The sequence below is a fragment of the Vidua macroura genome, chromosome 2, assembly GCF_024509145.1.
Source record: "Vidua macroura isolate BioBank_ID:100142 chromosome 2, ASM2450914v1, whole genome shotgun sequence".
In the NCBI taxonomy this organism is placed as follows: Eukaryota; Metazoa; Chordata; class Aves; order Passeriformes; family Viduidae; genus Vidua; species Vidua macroura.
This window is the reverse complement of record NC_071572.1, coordinates 94,433,480-94,453,039: the sequence shown is the minus strand read 5'-3', so window position 1 is coordinate 94,453,039 and position 19,560 is coordinate 94,433,480. Positions and strand designations below refer to the sequence as shown.

Below are 19,560 nucleotides of genomic sequence, written 5' to 3'. Positions count from 1 at the left end.
ACAGTGGCACTTGGGGACCACTGTGAAGAGATCAGATCTTTTAAACAGCAGAATTTGATGAACTTTAAAGCAAATTTGGTAGAGGTTTTTGGTCTGCATTTCTTTACCAATTGCCAACATTCAGCTTCTTCCTTTTCCATGATCAACAAAATAGCAGAAACTGTACTGTACACAATGAAGAGGGCATCCTGAGGATGTGGGGCAAACCTACTGACACATCAGGAAGTTTGCTTGTCTGTGGAATAAAGTCACTTCAGTCAGTGTTAAGACATTGCACCTAAATTAGTAAACATCTTTTGTAAAGGCAACATCCAACAAAGATGCAAAAAAGGAATGGCAATCTGTGAGCACAACGGGAAAAGAATGCATGCAGATTCTTCTACTCCTCCTGATGGATGACTGGTCTTGGTCAAGTGAATTTTATCATTTTGGTCATTATATAACCATCAGAGTAGCAGTACGGCCATCTAGAACTCATCTTAATCATGTGTGTTTGTAGACATAAGGCCTTGATCAAACACAGCAGCATACCTGAATGTGTCTCTTTAAAGAAGTATTTGTAAAATATGTACTGCACCTACTTGGATGAGGTAGAGATGTATCCATCTCTACACTATATATATTTAAACACAGGCAAGTTTGTAAAATTATTCCATCCACAAACTCAGAATTTTGCTTATTGCTGGTGTCTTGTTTTAAAATCCTCCTATCCTGTGTGGACAACTGTGAGAATATTCAAACAACGTTCTTGGGTTTGCACTTGTACTTGCGCAGGATGACTGCATTTCAGAATCAACCCCATAGAGTGATTGGGATAAGTATGAATGATAAGTAAACTTGCAGGATCCAAAACCTACTGTGTGTATTCACAAAAGCAGACTTGGATAATCTGTCAAAACCTACACATGCAAATAAAAGCAGCCAGAAAACTGCACACACCCCTCTCATGTTTAGTGGTGCCTTTCCTAGAGTATCAGATGACAAATGCTATGCCAGAATAATGTATTTAGGATTCAAGACTTAAGTTTTTTGCAAGTTACTCACAAACTGAGCATATTCATTTTTGGTGAAAATTTCTTTAATATTAGTATCTTTTTGTAAACTAATATTTTTGTTCACAGAGATCCAAATGTCAAAACAGCAAGTGTCAAAATATTTGAAAAAGTGTTCAATTTTGCTAGAAAATAAAGTCAATTGGCAGAGTCAAGTATAGTTAATACAGGATTCTGATTATCTGAGGTGGAACAGCTATAGTCACATAAGAACTTCCAAACACTTTCATGTTTCCTTCCTATTAGTGGGTTAGCTAGCCCTAAATATTCATTATCTCAGTCTGTGACACATAAAAAACCACCATGCTTCTTGAATCAGTGAATTATTTTTAAATACTAGTATAAAGATTACGATCCCTGTTTGGATTTTGCACATGAACTACAGATCACTGAAAGCTTCCTGTTGCACTGCAGCAAAAAAAGGAAATGTAACAAAAGCTTTATTTGCTGCAAAGTACAACAAGATACTTTGGTAATCTCACAAAAATGTCATACTGGAACTTGTTACAGTGAGTTCAATTTGATCTTTTAATGTAATACAGTACATTTTTATAAACTTAACATTATCATTGCAGAAGAATATGCTAACTGAATGTTAGCAATTTATCTTTTATACATAATTATAATCTACTGTAGCTACTGTACGCAGATTTCAAAATGTTAGTACATAAAATATTCATTTTCTTTATATGAGATGAGAATGAACTTAGAAGAGGTTTGAATATACGAATGACATATTTGCTGTGCCTATTTCTCAAGAAATAATGATTTACGCATTATTACCCAAGAAATCAACATTTAAATTGCAAAACTATAGTTTAAATTTACAATAAACATTATGATCAGTAATGGTGCATCAATATTCCATGAAGTTTAACCTAACCATGTTTATGCACATAAAGCCTCAAGAGTCTGCAGCAGTTTCAGCATTACTTTTTCATATTTTTGTATAAAATTGACTTAAAGGTACATCTTCCATAAATGTTTTCAGTGCAATTCTGTCAAAGAGGAAAATACAAAGCTAGCTTTCAATCATTTTATACCATAAAAAACCCTCAACAACTTGCATTTGCACTGCTGAAGCATAAGTAAGCCAGTTCCGTTGTGCCAACTATTTCAAAGTCAATTCACATCAACCATAACTGCCTTTCTAGTCAGCATTTCCCCCGTATCTATAGGTATAAATGTTGAAAAGCTGAACACTGGAAGAGGGCGAAAGTTAAGATGAGGCAGAATAATCTACTTGTTTATAATACTTTTTCCTAGTGGTACCAAAAAAAAATGAATAATGAAAAAATTCTAAGGGTTGCTTGTTTTATTAGTGATCTTACAGTTTGGAAATTGGTGAATTTGTGGTTTAGTATTATCCTTTCCTATAATCTTTACAGGCAACCTTGCAACAATAATTTATTGATGGATTATGTGAAAATGTTCCATTATTCAATGAAATAAAATTTTCTTAGGTTAGAAATTTATTTTTCATGTGTTGTCAACTGTAAGGAACCAGAGGGAGAACAGCACCTGAAATTATGATGTGTGCTTGGCTAAGCAGAGTATAGTAATTTATATATTTTGGTTCAAAGACAGTTTGTAAACTGTTAAACTGTATACAGGTTACTGCTCTATGTATTTTGTTTCTTTTGTTGTTTTTTTTTTTTTTTTCAGATTATAACTAAAAAAAAAAAAAACCACAAAAAAAACCTAAAAAAAACCAAAAAAACAAAAAAAAAACAAAAAAAAAACAAAAAACAAAACAAAACAAAAAAAAAAACCAAACAACACAAACCAACCTCTCTCTATTGTAGCACAGAATAAAAATGGAGCTTCATTCAAATCTTGAATACCTTGACGGTAATAATTGACAGCTGGTTATCCAACAAAAAACTTAGCTCTTCATACCAAAAAAATTTGGCTCAAAAAACAAAAACAAAACAGAAAGGTACAATAAACTCTCAATAAAAGGATCTCTCATGAGGCAACCTACCATATACTACTGCTAGATACGAGTTTCAAAAAAAACATTACATCCCATTTTCAGCACATTTTTCATGAACATGCAACTTCACTATAAAATACAAAACACTTGGCTCTCAAGAACAGCTTTATAAAGACACACTGCATCAATAAAATTTCTCTTTGTGATTAACTTTACATTGTAATAAGAACTGTATTTTCACTAATGTTTATATATCAGATTTCATATTATAATGTAGTAATAATTTGCTCTTTGTGAACATCATGTTCAGAAGGAAATATCTATACACATTAACATACTAGACTATTAAAAACTCAGTTACAGAATTTTATTGATACAGTAGATTAATAAAAACTGATAGGGGAAGATAAAATGGGTGGGGTATTCAGTACATTATTTAATAACACACTTTTAAAATTAAAATATTTTAAATCCTTTTTGAATTTTCAATGCCACTACAAGTCCAGAAAAGTCTGGCATCAATACTGAGGTGTAAAACAAAACTTCTTTCGAAAGTTGCATTTCTTGTATTATTCTATCCAATATTGTTCAACTGTAAAAGAAAGTAATTTAGCACCTCTGATGATAGGGAGGTGCCTGAAGGTAAACACTAGGTTATATTCATGAAGGAAACAACGACTTTTTTTTCTTCTTCTTCTTCTCCTCGACAAATAGTGGCAAAAGAATGTGGCACTATTTGTTCAACTGACTTGTTTTTCACAGTTAAATGTCAACAAGAGTACAAATACGAACACTGACAGATATTGCTTGAGATCAATTTTCAACAAACTCTGTTCTTTTTTTAAATCAATCGATCCAATAAACAGTGGGGTACTGTCAGTTTAAAGCCGCAGATAAAAGCTATACAAGCACTTTATAAGTCAGAAACATTAAAAAAAGAACTATTTACAGTTTTCTTCTTTAGTTCATATGTCTACAAAGCCAGCGCACATTACACTTCACAAAAATCCACAGTTAATGATATCAACATGTGTGTGGCTAAAGCTTGTGACCTAGGGACTGCAAATGCAGGGGCAGTAAAATAGGTTTTGTCTTTTCTTCAGCAACCCCATTTGTGCACTAACAGCTTCATTCAGTCTCAAGCTTTATATTAAAAGCATTCTTCAAAGCTTTCACCTGGAAGGCTGGTAACTACATGCTCACTCATCGTCTTTCCCTTTTGGAAGTTCTACGACGGACCTATTTGGAAAAAAGATATTTTAAATGTTTTTACAGAAATATTTTGAAAGTTTCAAGAACAAATACATTTTATAATGGAGAAAATGCTCAGGCCCATTCAATAAAGTTTGAGTACCCATATACAGTGTCATTCATTACTCATTTTGTCACAAGTACAAGTCTCGGTTAATGGACCTAACTTCATTTGATGTTACTGAGCCCGCATCCTTAATGGAATTCACAACAATGCAGTTTCTTTTCTCAGAGTTTTCATACCCTCAGATGCTCCAACCATCAGATGTATCCGAAAGGGTGAAGGCATTCTCAGTTTTAGTGTGACTACTAACATTGCCAATGTATTTGCATGAAAGAAATATAAAAGTGAAATAATTTTAACATATACTGCTAAGAGGAAGAGATCAGTTTAGGATTCTCTTCTGAGACTCCATGCTTATTTCCCAGTACTATTCATTTTGCGCATCTGTTTTGCATAAAGAAGCTTTATTCATTATTAAAATCTAGATGAAAAAGAATGAGTCACCTGGAAAATAATTCCTGTTAGATGCTACACAATTCTGGCATATAGATAAGAAAGGCTACACAGGACAGAAACTTCAAGATACTTGACAAAAAGTGATATTTTCTAAGAAATGCACCTTTTCTAAGAAACTGCAGTGCAGCTCCACTACACAACAGTGGCAGTTGACTCCATTCATTTTAAAGGAGGAAGGTTAAGTTCTAAAAATAGGGAGAAGCCATTCTAAGAACAGAGGTCATTGTCTGATCATCAAGACACAGAGCACACCACAAAGACTCACAAAGAAAAGCTCACACGTTTCTCTTACATTGATTGTGGAAACTTCCTCTTCTTCCATTACTTCTTCCTGGGGAATATCATCACTGACAGGTGAACCACTCTGAAACATGTCCATCTCTTCACTGGATTCATTCTCTTTACTGGCTGCTTGTTTAGAACGCCCCGCACGGCTACAATGAGAAGAAAAATAAAGATCAGCTTCACAGCACCTGTACATCTACAATATGTATGTGTAAACTGTATGAGCAAACATTCCAGTTCACAAAAACAGCAGCCTTACCCTTTCATGTTATATAATGTATAATGCTGCTGTCTTTTACACCTGTCTAGTTCATCCATGCTCAGAACTGAAGTGAAACTAGGAGGCTGGACAACACCATTTGATAGCAAAATTGTTCCACAACAGAGGGCCAGGAGCACAAAGTTGAACAATTTTGCCTCTATAGATGTGGCAGATTTTTCTCTTCAGTGCTATGATACAGGCCAAAATAGGTTGACACAACACTAACCAGTGAACAGGAAAAGCCAAACAGCCAGAGACTGAATACTGTTTGTTAGTTTTCTCTCTGTTCAGTTCCGTGAACAGATGGAATTTCTCCAGGACTTCTTACACACCAAATTTGAATAACTGCATCTATGTTTTTTCAGACCTAAAAGAACCCATATTGCTACTCATGAAATTAACACCTAAAACGCAAATCTTCCAAGCTATCGTAGGGATAACCAGTGTAACAATACCTTAATCACAATAATCAAGAACAATCAGTCAACGATATCTTAAACTGTCTGTGTTGTTTATGGGATTTGTGCCACAAGCAGAAAGCACCCATTTGCTTAAAGCAAGAATTTGCCAACACCCCTCGCCTTTAAAAAAAAGCTAACTACAGATGTATCAAAAACTCCACAGCTGCAGCCACACTACAGTAGCACAATTCAGAATCAAATCACTGAATCATCCCATTTACTGCAGGTGCGGTCTTAGTGCACCCAAAGTTGGTGACGTTTTGGTTGAAATGAAACCGGAAGCTCAGTTCCGGGCACACAACCGACAGACTTCAATCTCCAGTGGGGGCACAGATCCAAAACAATCGTACTCTGATGCCATCACATCATGAAAGTGGTAGGAAATTTCAATCCTGAGAACCACTAAAATTCAGACAAAATAAAATCTCTCAATTACATAGCAATTACAGTATTTCCAAACCAACCAGCATGCCATCCCTTAACACAAATTAGCCCAGCTCAAGTCTTCCAAGACCGGTAGAAGCAACAGAATTGAAAAGGAAGCAGAAGAATTATTCACAAGCTAGGTTCTTCCTTTCACATATCACAAAAATAAGCCTGTTCACATGTGCTAATTGGTAACCCAATTTGCTATCAGAAATAGGTTGTACACTACCACCCACAGGATACATTATCACCTCATATGCAAAATCCCAAATTCTTATGCCAAATCTATTCCCAAGGAGCCCAGAAAGCTTTAAGCACTTGGTATAAATATATTTATCTTGTGGTACACAATGCTGGCTCAGTCTATCAATTTCCTTCAGTGAAAACTGATGTAGATGAGGGAGAAAGGCTTGACTACAATGCACTTTGAAGACTGAGAAATGGCTACTGTCTCACCTTTTTCTTGCAGATTTGGAAAAAGAACAGTCAAAATGTGGGTAGTCTGATAAAACAAACAAAGAAACACAACCCACTTTTTTTTTTTTAATGAAATCTAGAATAGATCCAACAACTTTGAACCCTGACAGCTGACAGGAACAACGTACATACATGTGAATGACAGCTATGCTTGTTACTGATTGTGGCTAGTGATATAGTTTACTGTCAGCTTAAAATGGAGTAAAGAAACATACTAACTTCACTGAGAAAAGTTATTTAAATATCTAGTAAAAGGCGCATTTGACAAACACCACATAGCACATCACCCAACAATAACTTGTTGGTTTGTCTTCCCTGCATGGCAGTAGCAGTTTCCAACTCTTGTTCTACTGCATGTGTAGTAGTGACTTCTGGAGTAACCAACCAGTGTTGGTCCTGTGTTTCTTGTTACAAAGTAAAGGAGAAGCAGAGGTCTGACCTGAGGCAGGGAAACTGGAAAGGTCAGGATGTTGTGCATGCAATATGCCAGATCATGTGATCCGGAGTGAGGCCAGAATTTGAAATGAGAGTACAAGCTTGTTCAGACAAGGTTCTCCTGTAGGGAAGATCCCTGGTTTAAGGCAAGTCAGTACACCACAGTGCCAGAGGAAGAGCAATGTGATGCAAACTAAGCCCAGAAGCTAGAAAGACAGAGATATACAACAGTGTCAGATAGTAGATGTCCCCAAGTAGTGCCCCAAGGAATTTATACCAGGCTCTAGAAAAGTAAATATTCTCCATGAGCTGCAGTTTGATACAAGTGGTCAAATAACCCCTTGTGCACCTCTGCTTACATATATTATCTATACATGTACAGAGTATTAGAAAGTGAACATTAATTTAAGGAGAATCAGAATAAACTTAATTCTCCACAATTCTGTTTCGCCAGAGTAACAATTTGATTCTTCCCCACTATCCAAAAGAAACAAAGCCACTCGCCTCTCCTTTAAGTCCTAATAAAGCCCTGTCTTCAAGGCCTTTGTATGCTTTATTGATTTTTCTCCCAAAAAACCAAAGCCACATACATGCTACCTGAGCACATTAAAATTATTTACAGCCTCTTGCTCTGCTGTGAGATGCCCTAGGAGAAGCAGCTAAGGAAAACATTTTAGAAATAACAATAGCAATTTATGTTCTTAACTGTCAACTACAGCATTCTGAAATATTTTCAGTAAAGGTTTGCTTGGGGGGCACAGAGGCATTATTTAATTTTCACTAAACACAGATTTAGAAGACTTACACTTTTTTTTGCTGTGCTGGTGGTGTTTGTGATGACCTTCCTCGTCTTTTCTGTGGCGTAGACTGTGCTGATTCAACTGTACTAGTTTCAGATGGTTCTGCTCTGTTTTGAGGAAGACCCAAATTGCAAAGCATCAAATTATAACTAATCAAATTATAACTAATGTCCAAAGATAAAAACCACACAGCTTACAAGAAGGACTTACCTCTGCTGTGTTCTTTTTGATGTCCTATTTTGCCTGCCTTTTGGTTTTTGTTCAATGTTTTCAGTTTGCCTTTCTTCCTCCTCCTCCTCCTCTTCCACTGCAGCTGCTGGTGGTTGTTTTTTTTTGCTCCTTTTTGATGACTTTGCCACGGGTTCTTCCTTTGGTGTTGCCCCATTATTTGTTCTGGTAGGGCGCCCTCTTCTCCCTTTCTTTGGTGGACTGTTCTGCTCATCCTCACTTTCTATCACATCTTCTTTTAGCCTTTTTTCCTCTTGCCATTGTGTTTCATCAGCTTCTGATACCACTGCAGGTCTCTTCCTTCCCCGTTGACTACCTCTAAGCTTCTGCTCTTGACCCAGTTTATTCAGGTCATCTAGGCTTAGCTTCTCTTCTGAATCTGTGATAGTGGCTTTCTTCCTTCCTCTAGGCTTCTCTATCTCTGACTGAAAAGGCAAGATTGCACCATTAAATTAAAAAATTAAACTGCCACATTAAACACTCACATGTAGAAGCTTCCTCCAACAAGACAGTCTTCAAATTATACAAGTTGTCTCAGATTGTTTATCATATCCATTTCAAAAACATTTGCAAAAATATAAACACACACACCTAGATATAAAATACCAGACAATGGGGAAAGATTATTTGAAAGGTGAGTAATTAAAACCCTGAAGTGTGTAATGCCTTCCTTATTTGTATCTTCTGCTGTGTCCAACACAGTAGGACAGAACATCCATAACTGCATTTCTATCAACAGGAAAATATAAAGACAGAGAAGATGGGAATTGCCAACTTGTGCCTTCAGCTCTTCTTGTGAGCTGCAGGGTGCTTATGCCTGGCTCCTCTGCTGGCACTGGCAAGGCACTAATAAAGAAGACAGTGGGCAACCTGACTTTACAACTGTAGAAGAAAGCACAGGAATTAGTGGTAGCTGTCAAAGTCACTATTGTCAGAGCTGTACCAACACTTGCTCTGAGCAGCAAAACAACCCACCCAAGCCTTAAAACAAACATTTTGGATCAGAAGGGACCTCTGAAGATCATCTCATTCCAACTACTCTGCCATGGGCAGGGACAACTTTCACTAGACCAGGTTGCTCAAAGCCCCATCCAGCGTGGCCCTGAACATCTCCAATGATGGGGCATCCACAACTCATCTGGGCAACACTGTTCCAGTGTCCCACCACCCTCACTGTAAACAATCCCTTTCTTATGTCCAATCTAAACCTCACCTCTTTCAGTTTAAGACTGCTGTCCCTTGTCCCACTACTACAGGACAAGTCAAAAGTCTTTCTCCATCTTTCTTACATGCCCCCGTCATATTGGAAGGCTGCAATAAGGTCTTCCCAGAGCCTCCTCTGCCTCAAGCTGAACAATCCCAACTCTCCCAGCCTTTCCTCTTGGCAGAGGTGCTCCAGCCCTCTGATCATTCTCATGGCCTTTCTCTGTATCTGCTCTAACAGCTCCATGTCTGTCTTCTAATGGGGACCTAGAGCTGGACACAGCACTACAGATGAGGGTCCCAAGAGACATCAAGAATCCCCTCCTGGGCCCCACTGGCCACTCTCCTTCTGATGCAGCCCAGCACACAGCTGGCTTTCTAGGCTGTGAGCACACGTGGCTGGCTCATGTCCCATTTCTCCTACACGAGTGACCCTGAGAGTCCTTCTCTGCAGGGCTGCTCTCAATCCCTTCATTCCTCAGCCTGTATGGATACTGAGGATTGCATGGAGCCAACCTTGAACCTGGAGCTTTTGAACCTCCTGATGTTCCCCTGGGCCCAATCATCAAGCCTGTCAAGGTTTCTCTGGATGGCAGCCCTTCCCTCTAACATATCAACAAAGGTAGATCCCATTCTGAATCATAAGGTTTGAAAACATATTCATAGAAACTATTCCTTTTCTTCTCCATGCTCTAGTTCTCTAAAGAGCACAGTAAAGAACCATAAACAGTGCAAAGATTTCAACAAGCAGCTACTAGGGCAATATCGTCCCATCCAACCCTTAGAAAAATAAAAGCAGAAAATATTACCCATCCAACATTTCATGTGTACCATGACTCTTTCATTTAACATCATGAAATTATCCAGAAGTCCAAATATTTACACTATTTCTGTTTCTATACCAATATTTGTTTCATAGTAACACTACTGTATTTCAATGCATTTATTAGTATTTACCACATTGAAATTTCATCTACATAATCAGAGATACATCATTTAAAACTGAATGAAGATTTTTCCCTGTACATCTGCCTTGTGGCCTTAGATACAGGTCAGCTTACATATTCATTCATGTCTCTGTTTTAACCAAAAACCTTTTTCAAGAAAAGCAGAAAGAAAATCTGAGAAGGATATGAGGGTAAAAAGGAAAAGAGATTGAAGGACAAAAAATTACCCCAGAAGAAAGAAAGAAAAATGTTTGAACAATGATGACATCTCCTGTCAGTTCATGTCTTCAGTGACATTCTCGTTATTCCCCACTTTATTTGCTTTTGCAGAGGCACATCTATCACTGCAGCTCCTTTTAGCCGGTAAGTAACTGCTGCCAATTTTCAAACTGGGGCTAAACAGTGTCCCACAGCTTTAGAACTAAGGTGTTAATCTGCTAATCTAAGGTGTTAATGTAGACAAATATCCTGAAGAGTGGTACCTTTAGAACATGGACCTTCTGCCACCCAATTAAAATCCTGCTTCTCAGATAATGCTTGCTGTAATCTGCTTCCCATCGCCAAAAAAACAAAAATGAGTTCTGAATCCAAAAACTTGAGCAACTCGCTTATGGATTTGAAGTGGAATGAAGCTCTCAAAAGTACTCGAGACACTGACTTGTATTTGCTTTATCACTGAGCTTTCTCAGTAGTTACCAGTTCAAACTAATGCTTCTAAACATGAATTGCATGCCAGGAGCTGTCTGGACTCTCAGACTTTAGGGTTTACAGAAGTGGTTTTTTTTTTTTGACAAGAGATTCCAGATTTTTCTTATTTAGTTATTAACTGGTTTGCTTTTCCCACAGAATAAGATAGTTATTTATACTTCAAGACAAGCAAAAGTTCAGGAATTTTTACGAGTCAGTAGCTTATGTCCCAAGCAACCTAGAAAAATGCACCAGAATGACATAATGAGAGAAAAGAGTAATGTCAGAGACAGTAAAAAGAAATAAAGCAGCGGTGACATCAGATACAGGATATCTTTAATGCAGCCTAGAAAATCCAATTCTAGCAAATCTGATCTTATTACTTTCTCATATATATCCCAAATACTACAAAATTTACAGACTGTCAACTGCTATTAAGGCACAAAGAAGTGAAACTTATTAGTGGTAAGGGAAATACATATTATTTTATTTGACCTGATTTTAGAATTACAATACAAATATAATTTTCCAGTAGTTTAAAATATCAGCTCAGTTTCATGTTTCAACATATTTTTTGGAACGATCTCAAATACCATCACATTAATTTTTAACATCTCACCCTTACAAGATCAGAGTCGTCCCTTTTGTCAGTCTTCTTTCCTGGTAAGGGTGAAGCCAGTGTGAATTCTTCATTTTCACTGTGGTCCATTTCAGTACTGTCAAGCCTAGGATGAATAAACATATATTTCCCTCATTATTATAATACATTGGGCAATCATTAAAAAAAATACTAAGGACAACAATTTTCATTTAAAAAAATCTAATTAATAAACCAAGAACAATTTGGCAGAAGGAGCCTTTCACTGTGGTTACTATAGAAATCAAGTATCACAAGCCACATCATCTAAGTCTCAAGAGAAATGCTTGTATCAAAATCACATTCAATTTCCTTTTTTCTCTGGGAAAGATAAGCAGCCTTTTTAAACAGAAGAGTATGAGTTGCAAGAGATCTGTGTTTGCATACAATTGCCTACACTTTCCTATAGCCATCAAAGATCCCCAGACAGATCAGTCAAAGTACGCATACCTTCCTATGGTGAGGTTTAGGCAATAAAACAGCAATTCAAATTTCCTTCTGCTTTTTGCAGCAGCAATTTCATTTTTATTTCAGTTTCTACAAATGTAAGCATGGACAATAATGCCTCCTGCATATGTAAAACACTGTGACCCACAGATAAAAGGCAATGCACAAGAGCCAATACACAAGCAATTTCATTTCATCTGCAGAAGCAAGATTTTTAAATACCAGTGCACGTTTTGTAATGAAAAGAAAATATGCTATGTGTGGAAACGAAAAGTGGTATTCAAAAACACAAACTCAACTCCCTGGCCTGGGCACGGCATAGTGAGTGAAAGATGTTCTTTCACTCCTACAGATGTACAATCTGTATTAACTGGGATATAATGGGAAGCTTAGGTTTTATACATTCTCTCAAAAAATGCAAATCTGCCTGTACATATTCAGACAAAGTAACTGGAAATATTGTGCATCCTGGATCCTTCCCATCTCTTCATCTTTGGTATCTCCACCCAAAACACTAATCCCTTAAACTTAAGTGAACTGGAGAGATTGTGAAGATGACAGAACATGTTAGACTGTGAGTGCAGCACTTTTTAAAATTTGATCTCAGATTCTTTTTGCTGGATATAGAGAAGAATCTGGAGTCCACCTGTCATTAGTGAGTAATACAGTGCAGCATGTGAACCTGCATGACTTGTAAGAAATAAGCTTTTCTGCAGACTTTCTAGTGGAGAAATATTTCTTGTAAAACACTTCACTACATTTAAAATTAGTATTATATATTGAATAGTCACTGAAGTACCAAATGAGAAGTCTTAAATTCAAACATAACATTTCCTAATAGTCTTGAAAGAATGTGAAACAGTAGAAAGAATACAAATAGTGGAGGCTGTACAATCTCTCACTATCAGTAGAAAAAAAAAAACTAGCGACAGCGTGACTTTCAGTTAAAAGAAGAAAATGAACATAAGATATATAAACTGATGAATAACCTACAAAACTGACACCAAAAAAAAGCTATCATTTTAAAGATAGATAACTAGAAGATGACTTATATAGCATTACAGTGCACTCACTTTTTCATCACAAAACTAACCTAAAATCCAAAAATATTTGTCTGCAAAGTGCAGGACTTGAGGAGGAAGTCATACAGGACCACTACAATGGTCTACCAGTTGTTCCTGGGTGGGATGTGTTTGTAGCATTACAGCCAGTTTCCCAGGGACTGCAGCTGTATGTGCACACACACATATACACATGTACATATATACGTGTGTGGGGGATATATCTATCTACCTAAAGCACACTCCAAAAACCCCAACCCTGCCCTCAAAAAAATTAAAACATATGAGGCTTTCCTTTTCTCCTTCAGCCAATTCTGGATGTAATTTGATTCTGTTTTTTTTTTTTTGTTGTTGTTGGATTCGGGTTGAGTTTTTTTGTGGTTTGTTTTTGTTTTGTTTGTTTTTGATCTTGTTTGTTTTGGTGGTTTTTGTTTGTTTGTTGTTGTTTTGGTTTTGGATTTTTTTTAAGAAAATCTGTTTCTGGAGTTAGAAAGCCATATTCACGGTTTCAGTTATACTAATGTGGTACTGTAACTTTACTTCAATGTAGGATAAAAGAATTCTGTCTTTCCTTAGAAAACCTTATAGAAGTATTCAAAGTTTCCATTACAAATATTTGAAATATCAAAGATCCTTTGTTGTCTACCAACCTCCCTTTGATCCTTCCTGGAGAGCTTGGATTTGAACTGCTGCTGGCATTGCTTACAGTTTCCATTCGTGAAGATTTGGATTGAGACTGCTTGCCTGCTGACGAAAGAGGCTTATTAACTGCTCCAAGAACATTGGCTGCTTTGGGCTGAAACCAAAAATATATTTCCTTTATTTTAAGCTACACGTTCAGATATTGTTAACATGTACTATGCTTAAAATATTCACAGATTTCACTTTCTGCAATCATTATGTTAATTTTAACACAAAGTCATAAACATATTCGTATGAAGGCTACAACACACACCAGAAGGAAGCTGAGGGAGCTGCAATCAAATAACTAGCTGCCACCAAAGCTGGTATTCTTCTCTCTAGCCTTAGATTCTGTCCTCTTCTCACTGCTAGTGCTGTGTGCTCACCAGACCATGCAGTCAGGCATTGCGTCACTTTCTGTGCCATTTGCTTTCTGCTGATTTATCTACCTGAACCAGCTCCCCATCTGCATCAGAAAAGCACCTGGTCCAGCAAAGCAGAAATAGCAGCACAACAGCCCTTTATGCAAAGGGGACATTACTGGCAACCACATTAGTTTCAACTGGGAATAAATGAGAATCTCAAAAGCCAAATACTGTGGAGAAAATTCTGATACTTCTTGCACAGATTTTAAAATGCTAGGCTTTTAATAAGTGCCACAATTTCCAGACACTGGTGATCTTCAGGTTATGAATTTAACTGGATTGTCTTTCAGACCTGCCAAACACCTCCAGCTCATACTACCTTTTGAGAGACTTGAAAGAGTGCAATTACTCCTAAAGAGAATGCCAAACACCCATGTACAAATTTTTAAATTAAAGACCATTCCCTGCATTTCTCATTATCCATCTTCTCCTTCAATATTAGATTCCAGCTATGTCTGCAGTTAGTGACAGCTACAAAAAGTTCAACATGCATATCATATAAGCCTTGGGTGTTTCTTTTTTCAGAGGTACAGACCATGAAGTTCTGGTTTTACTTTTATAGCCAGAGGGAATTTTGCATTTACAAAGATTCATTCTGCACTGAGCACAAAAAAAAAAAATATGCCTTCCAAAAATAAACCTTGGAGAACTAAATCCAGCTTAACAATTTACATCTATTAGTTTAGAACTAAATGTTAATCAGTGTATGCTGAAAGAGCTCAAAAGCAAAGAGATTTTCAAATTCACACTGAACTGGACTTCCTGCTGAGGAGGGACTAAGAGGGCCCACACAAAGAGCTCCTCCCTTTCACAGAATCTACACTCAAAGCCTTCCTGCCCTCAGTTTTATCTGCTTATATCCACTCCACTAACATTCACCCAAGCCAGTTTTCCACTCGCAAAAATAAGACTCCTCAGACCAACATTCATTTCATGTTCCTCTCGTGATAGTGAAGAAACTGAAAATTTTGGTGGCCAAATACACCTCTCCTGTTTGTTACAAAGTTTCAAAACAACACAAGAAGAGCTAGAGTGTCTAGAATTCCTAGGCACTAGAAATTTAAAATAATATAAAAGTTGACTGAGGATTCAAAAGAATTTCAATGATGATCTATTCCAGTCCATAAATACTGAGTTTCAATTTCTCAAAGAGAAATCTACTTCTTTTCCTGGCTTGCACTCCTCCTTTTGTTATTAAGTTACTAGCTGACAGCTCATGCTTCATTAGCAAAGTTAAGTGTAATGAAGATTTGTTTCACAACATAACAAATTAATGTTCTTTGTCATCTAGAACAGGATGCATTAATCCAGATGAAAACCACAGTTTGTCACTTCCTTTACCAGACGTTAATTTTATCCTAAAGAGGACCTGGGTTTAGTTTTAGTGAAAAAAGAACACTGGCATTCAATAGGATGCATATTCTAAAGGAACAAATTAACAAAACTATAGAACAGTCAGTTATCTTGTAAGGTACTGTAAAATTGTATTCAGCTTTGCCAAAGATTAATGATGTGATTTTTAAAATTATTTCTGTTAAGAGTTTTCCATAACTGCCATTTTGTATGCAACACTGTAGTTTTCTGCAGTCTAAAAAGGTTAACCATTTTGTAAACTTGACAATTATTATGGGTTATAGTGGAGTGGTTTTGAATCCTCTCCTTCTAAAGGCAACAGGCTTTGCCTATTGTTGCCACCACCCAGTATAGACAGCAGCTGTTTTCCTTTTACCATCTCTTTCTCTATACCTAAAACAATCTTAAACATAGTGTTTCATTAATTACATGCTAGTTTTCTTTAAAAAACAAAGCAACAGCCAAAAACACCCCACAAAGAAAGCAAATAAAACTGTCACTCCAAAAACAAAGACAAACCAGAACACAAACACAGCATTAAACCTCAACTCCCACCATACCTACCTTTCCAGGGGTGAAAAAAGACTTCATTTCCGGAGGAAGATAATTTTTGGTGTTACTGAAATTCTGTAAAAAAAAGGGGGTGGGGGCAATTACAACAATAATCAGTGAACAAGAGATAAATATAGATACATTCTAGAGATTGCAGTGAAAGATTTTATTTACATCATATATGCTTTTGAATTTTTAAACTAGATCAGTAATATGGGAGATGGGGGAGGAGAAATTGGTGTGTGCACATACATATATTTATGACAACATATCCATCCATACATTTTCAACTACAATGCAAGAGAAAGAAGTCTGAAGTTACAAGAAATATTTAAGAAAAAGAACCATGAATTACAACTAGCAAATATTTAAACAGACTTATCTCAAGAAAAATTAAATGCCAAAGTATACCTTGTCAGGTTGAGTAAAATATCTGGCTGGAAGTACAGGGTCTTTAGGGGATTCCAAACTGTATGTTGTACTCTTTGACATAATGATATTCATTGCTACATCACAGACTGTATATAGTTTCTGTAAATAATTAAATTTTAAAAACAGTTCATTGAAAATCTTGACAAAAGACAGTGTATCTTCCGTGCACAGGACCACAAGAAATCACAGTTTAAAAGCAATCACCTTAAACATTTAACACTAGATCGCATCTTAAAACAGTGTCTCAGGATACTGAAATACAGATGATAAAAGCAAAAGTTGTGAGTCTAACAGTTGAAGACAGATGGTTTTCATGGTCTTTCTGCACTTAAGAGTAGTGTTTGCCATACAACAAGTTTCTAAGACAAAGTTAATCAAATGTGCACACACATCCCACCCATCCACTACCCAAAACACATTTCTGTGGGAAAAGCAGAAAAGGGACAAATCTAGATATGATGTGATGCTAAAACCACAAAAAAAAAAAAAAAAAAAAAAAAAAAGAAGTTTGATACATGCACTATACAATAGCAGAGATTTCTGATTTCTAATTTATTTTTCTTCCTCTATTAAATTTACTCTTGCACATTAGAAATTAAATACTAAAATGCACTTTAGTGGATGATTTAAACAGTAAATTTTATAGTTTATATCTCTTTAAAGTTAGTGTTTCATAAACTTACTGAGACAGAAACAGAAGAACTGAAAACTATTACAACTCCCTTGCAAATGTGCAAGAATTACTGAAACACAGGAAAATAACTGACATCTAAACTACAATAAATATAATCATTACAGTAAATAAAGTATCTTTTCATACATACAATTCTATTGAAAGACATTTTGAAGTTGGTGTATAAACAAAAACCAACTACTTTACATTAGCAGGCCAGAATTAAATGCAATTTCCAATCAAAAAGTATCACCTACTTCATTCATTTTTTGATCATCTGGTCCTTGAGCATCCTTAGTCTGTTTGATATTTTCTACCATTTTTCTGATAAAGGCATGACTGTTGTTTTCATTTTTAGCCATTAATATTTCCAGTATGAACCACAGGCACCTTCAGGAGAAATAAAGTATCTCGCATGAATCAAAGTACAAAAGAAATTCTTTTAAAAAGCACATTTGAGAACATGATTAAGTTCAGCTTTTACTAGTGTTATGAATTTGAACCAGTCTAACTCTGAGAAAACAGTTCTTTTGGAAAAATGAAATTAAGATGAGCAGAAGGTGAAGGGTTCCTTATAAAATATCACAGAGCACTAAAAAAGCACCTATACTATTTCTCTCAATATTTTAGAGAAGTAACTGGCATCATTATGCACACTGGACTGTGTAACAGGGTACCACAATGAATTAAAATTCTACTTAGAATAAAGTTAGAAATAACACTATTAAAAGTGGTCTTACTCTTTAATGTCCTTGAGTTGTTCAATGTCCTGGACTTTGACATAATCTGGGTCATGAGCTAGAAGATGGATAGTATAAGGAACAACATACTCTGGTAGAAGTGACAACAGTTTCTCTGAAAAGCAGAAGAAAGATACATCAAAAAACTACATACCAAGAAGTATGCTTTTCTACCAAAGAGGAGATGGCAAATTTTGAGGTCAGCATGCATTAAGGTACAAACACATGTTGGCCTATCATTTCTCCATGATGTTTCATTTCATGGCTGATGTGCACATGTTTCATGCGTGCAAGAACTAAGATTTTAAGTATCTCTTGCTCAGGGCTGCTTGTATTCTAGCTACCTTGAGATACAGCTCCAGTTACCTCCTACTCCCAATCCTTTCCTCAGTTTAAAGCCTATATTCTGAAGGACTTTGAAAAGCAGACGTGAGGATGGATCACAAAATCCACATTGGCTGCAAGATGTAAGACCAGCACAACTGCAGGATAAGCTGCTACTATTTCTTTGGACACTGCAGTGTACAGCCTTGCTGTCAAACGAACACATGCTTTCTGCAGGGATTTTGAAGTCAAATTGCCACAATATCTGTTTCCAGAGGAGTGGGAGGTCACATGAAAGCTGTAACAAATTAGTAATGCACTGAGTTTGAAAGGCTCAATCCCACCTAAACAGAGCAGCACAACTCAACTGTGACACTCAAAGCATTCAAAATATTTTCTAGCATTCTCTGAGACTTTCGGAATCCTAAGCAGAAGTGCAAGAAAGTCTTTCCTCCATCATAACAGTCTGAAGGCCTATCTCCCTTGGGGATTCCAAAAGTAAGGGTTGTTGCCAATGGCCTTCTCAGAGTTATGATCACAAAATACACTTTCTGTAAGGTAAGAAACTCCCTGACCCAACCAACACCATTCATCATGAACTCCAGCACCTCAGAGATCAAGGGGCACGGACAACAGATGGACAAGTTGTACACCGAAAGTAAAAAAAAAAAAAAAAAAAAAAAATCAGCAAACATCCACACTTCTTTCTTTTGCCTGATGCCTGAGTGAAGCTGGAGGACACACAGCACACCTAAGTTACTAAACCTGTACCCTGTGCAACAGGCAAGACAATGGTGAAAAGAAGGCGTCCTGGTATTCCATGTATGGCACAAGTATCTGATGTTTAGTGCTTGTGGCAAATGCAATATCAGAGTGTTGACATGACTTGAATGTACATGTGAAGGGAAGAGGGAAATCCCCAGCTCCGTTTTTGAAAAGTCACATTTTGCAAGAGTAATTGCATGACCAAGTCTGGAAAATCTTCCTTCAGTAAACTTTTATCTATACCATATTCAGTTATGAATAAGTCCAAACATCTGTAAATCATTATATACCCTAATATTATTTGAAAACTATTTAAAAATACATTAGAATGCTAACAGTTTTACCTCAAATATATGTAGTCATATGAGATGTGCTTCACAAACATTGTGCACATCAAACACAATACACCATTACTGCAGATTTTACAAAACTAACAAAATAATTGCCATGCATACATCAAGTCTTAACCTATCCCTTTCTTAGAGATCTGTATAAATAGG

The 19,560-nt window shown here is 36.5% G+C and overlaps 1 protein-coding gene across 4 annotated transcripts in view; it reads right to left on the bottom strand.

Annotated features, from left to right (window-relative positions):
- Positions 1 to 3,140: 3,140 nt before the first annotated feature.
- Positions 3,141 to 19,560, bottom strand: part of PDS5B (PDS5 cohesin associated factor B) — a 97,403-nt gene continuing 80,983 nt past the window's right edge. The window contains exons 26-35 of one of the 4 annotated variants that reach the window (XM_053971106.1): positions 17,972 to 18,086; positions 17,489 to 17,621; positions 16,538 to 16,657; positions 16,139 to 16,201; positions 13,766 to 13,911; positions 11,590 to 11,695; positions 8,116 to 8,558; positions 7,911 to 8,012; positions 5,052 to 5,193; positions 3,141 to 4,227 (exon numbers count right to left, since the gene is read on the bottom strand). In XM_053971106.1, the coding sequence (XP_053827081.1) occupies positions 4,192 to 4,227; positions 5,052 to 5,193; positions 7,911 to 8,012; positions 8,116 to 8,558; positions 11,590 to 11,695; positions 13,766 to 13,911; positions 16,139 to 16,201; positions 16,538 to 16,657; positions 17,489 to 17,621; positions 17,972 to 18,086 (1,406 nt within the window). In that variant the 3' untranslated portion in view covers positions 3,141 to 4,191. Of the gene's footprint in view, positions 4,228 to 5,051; positions 5,194 to 7,910; positions 8,013 to 8,115; positions 8,559 to 11,589; positions 11,696 to 13,765; positions 13,912 to 16,138; positions 16,202 to 16,537; positions 16,658 to 17,488; positions 17,622 to 17,971; positions 18,087 to 19,560 lie in introns of those variants that run through there. The other 3 variants (XM_053971107.1, XM_053971108.1, XR_008435849.1) reach the window with 3 other exon arrangements.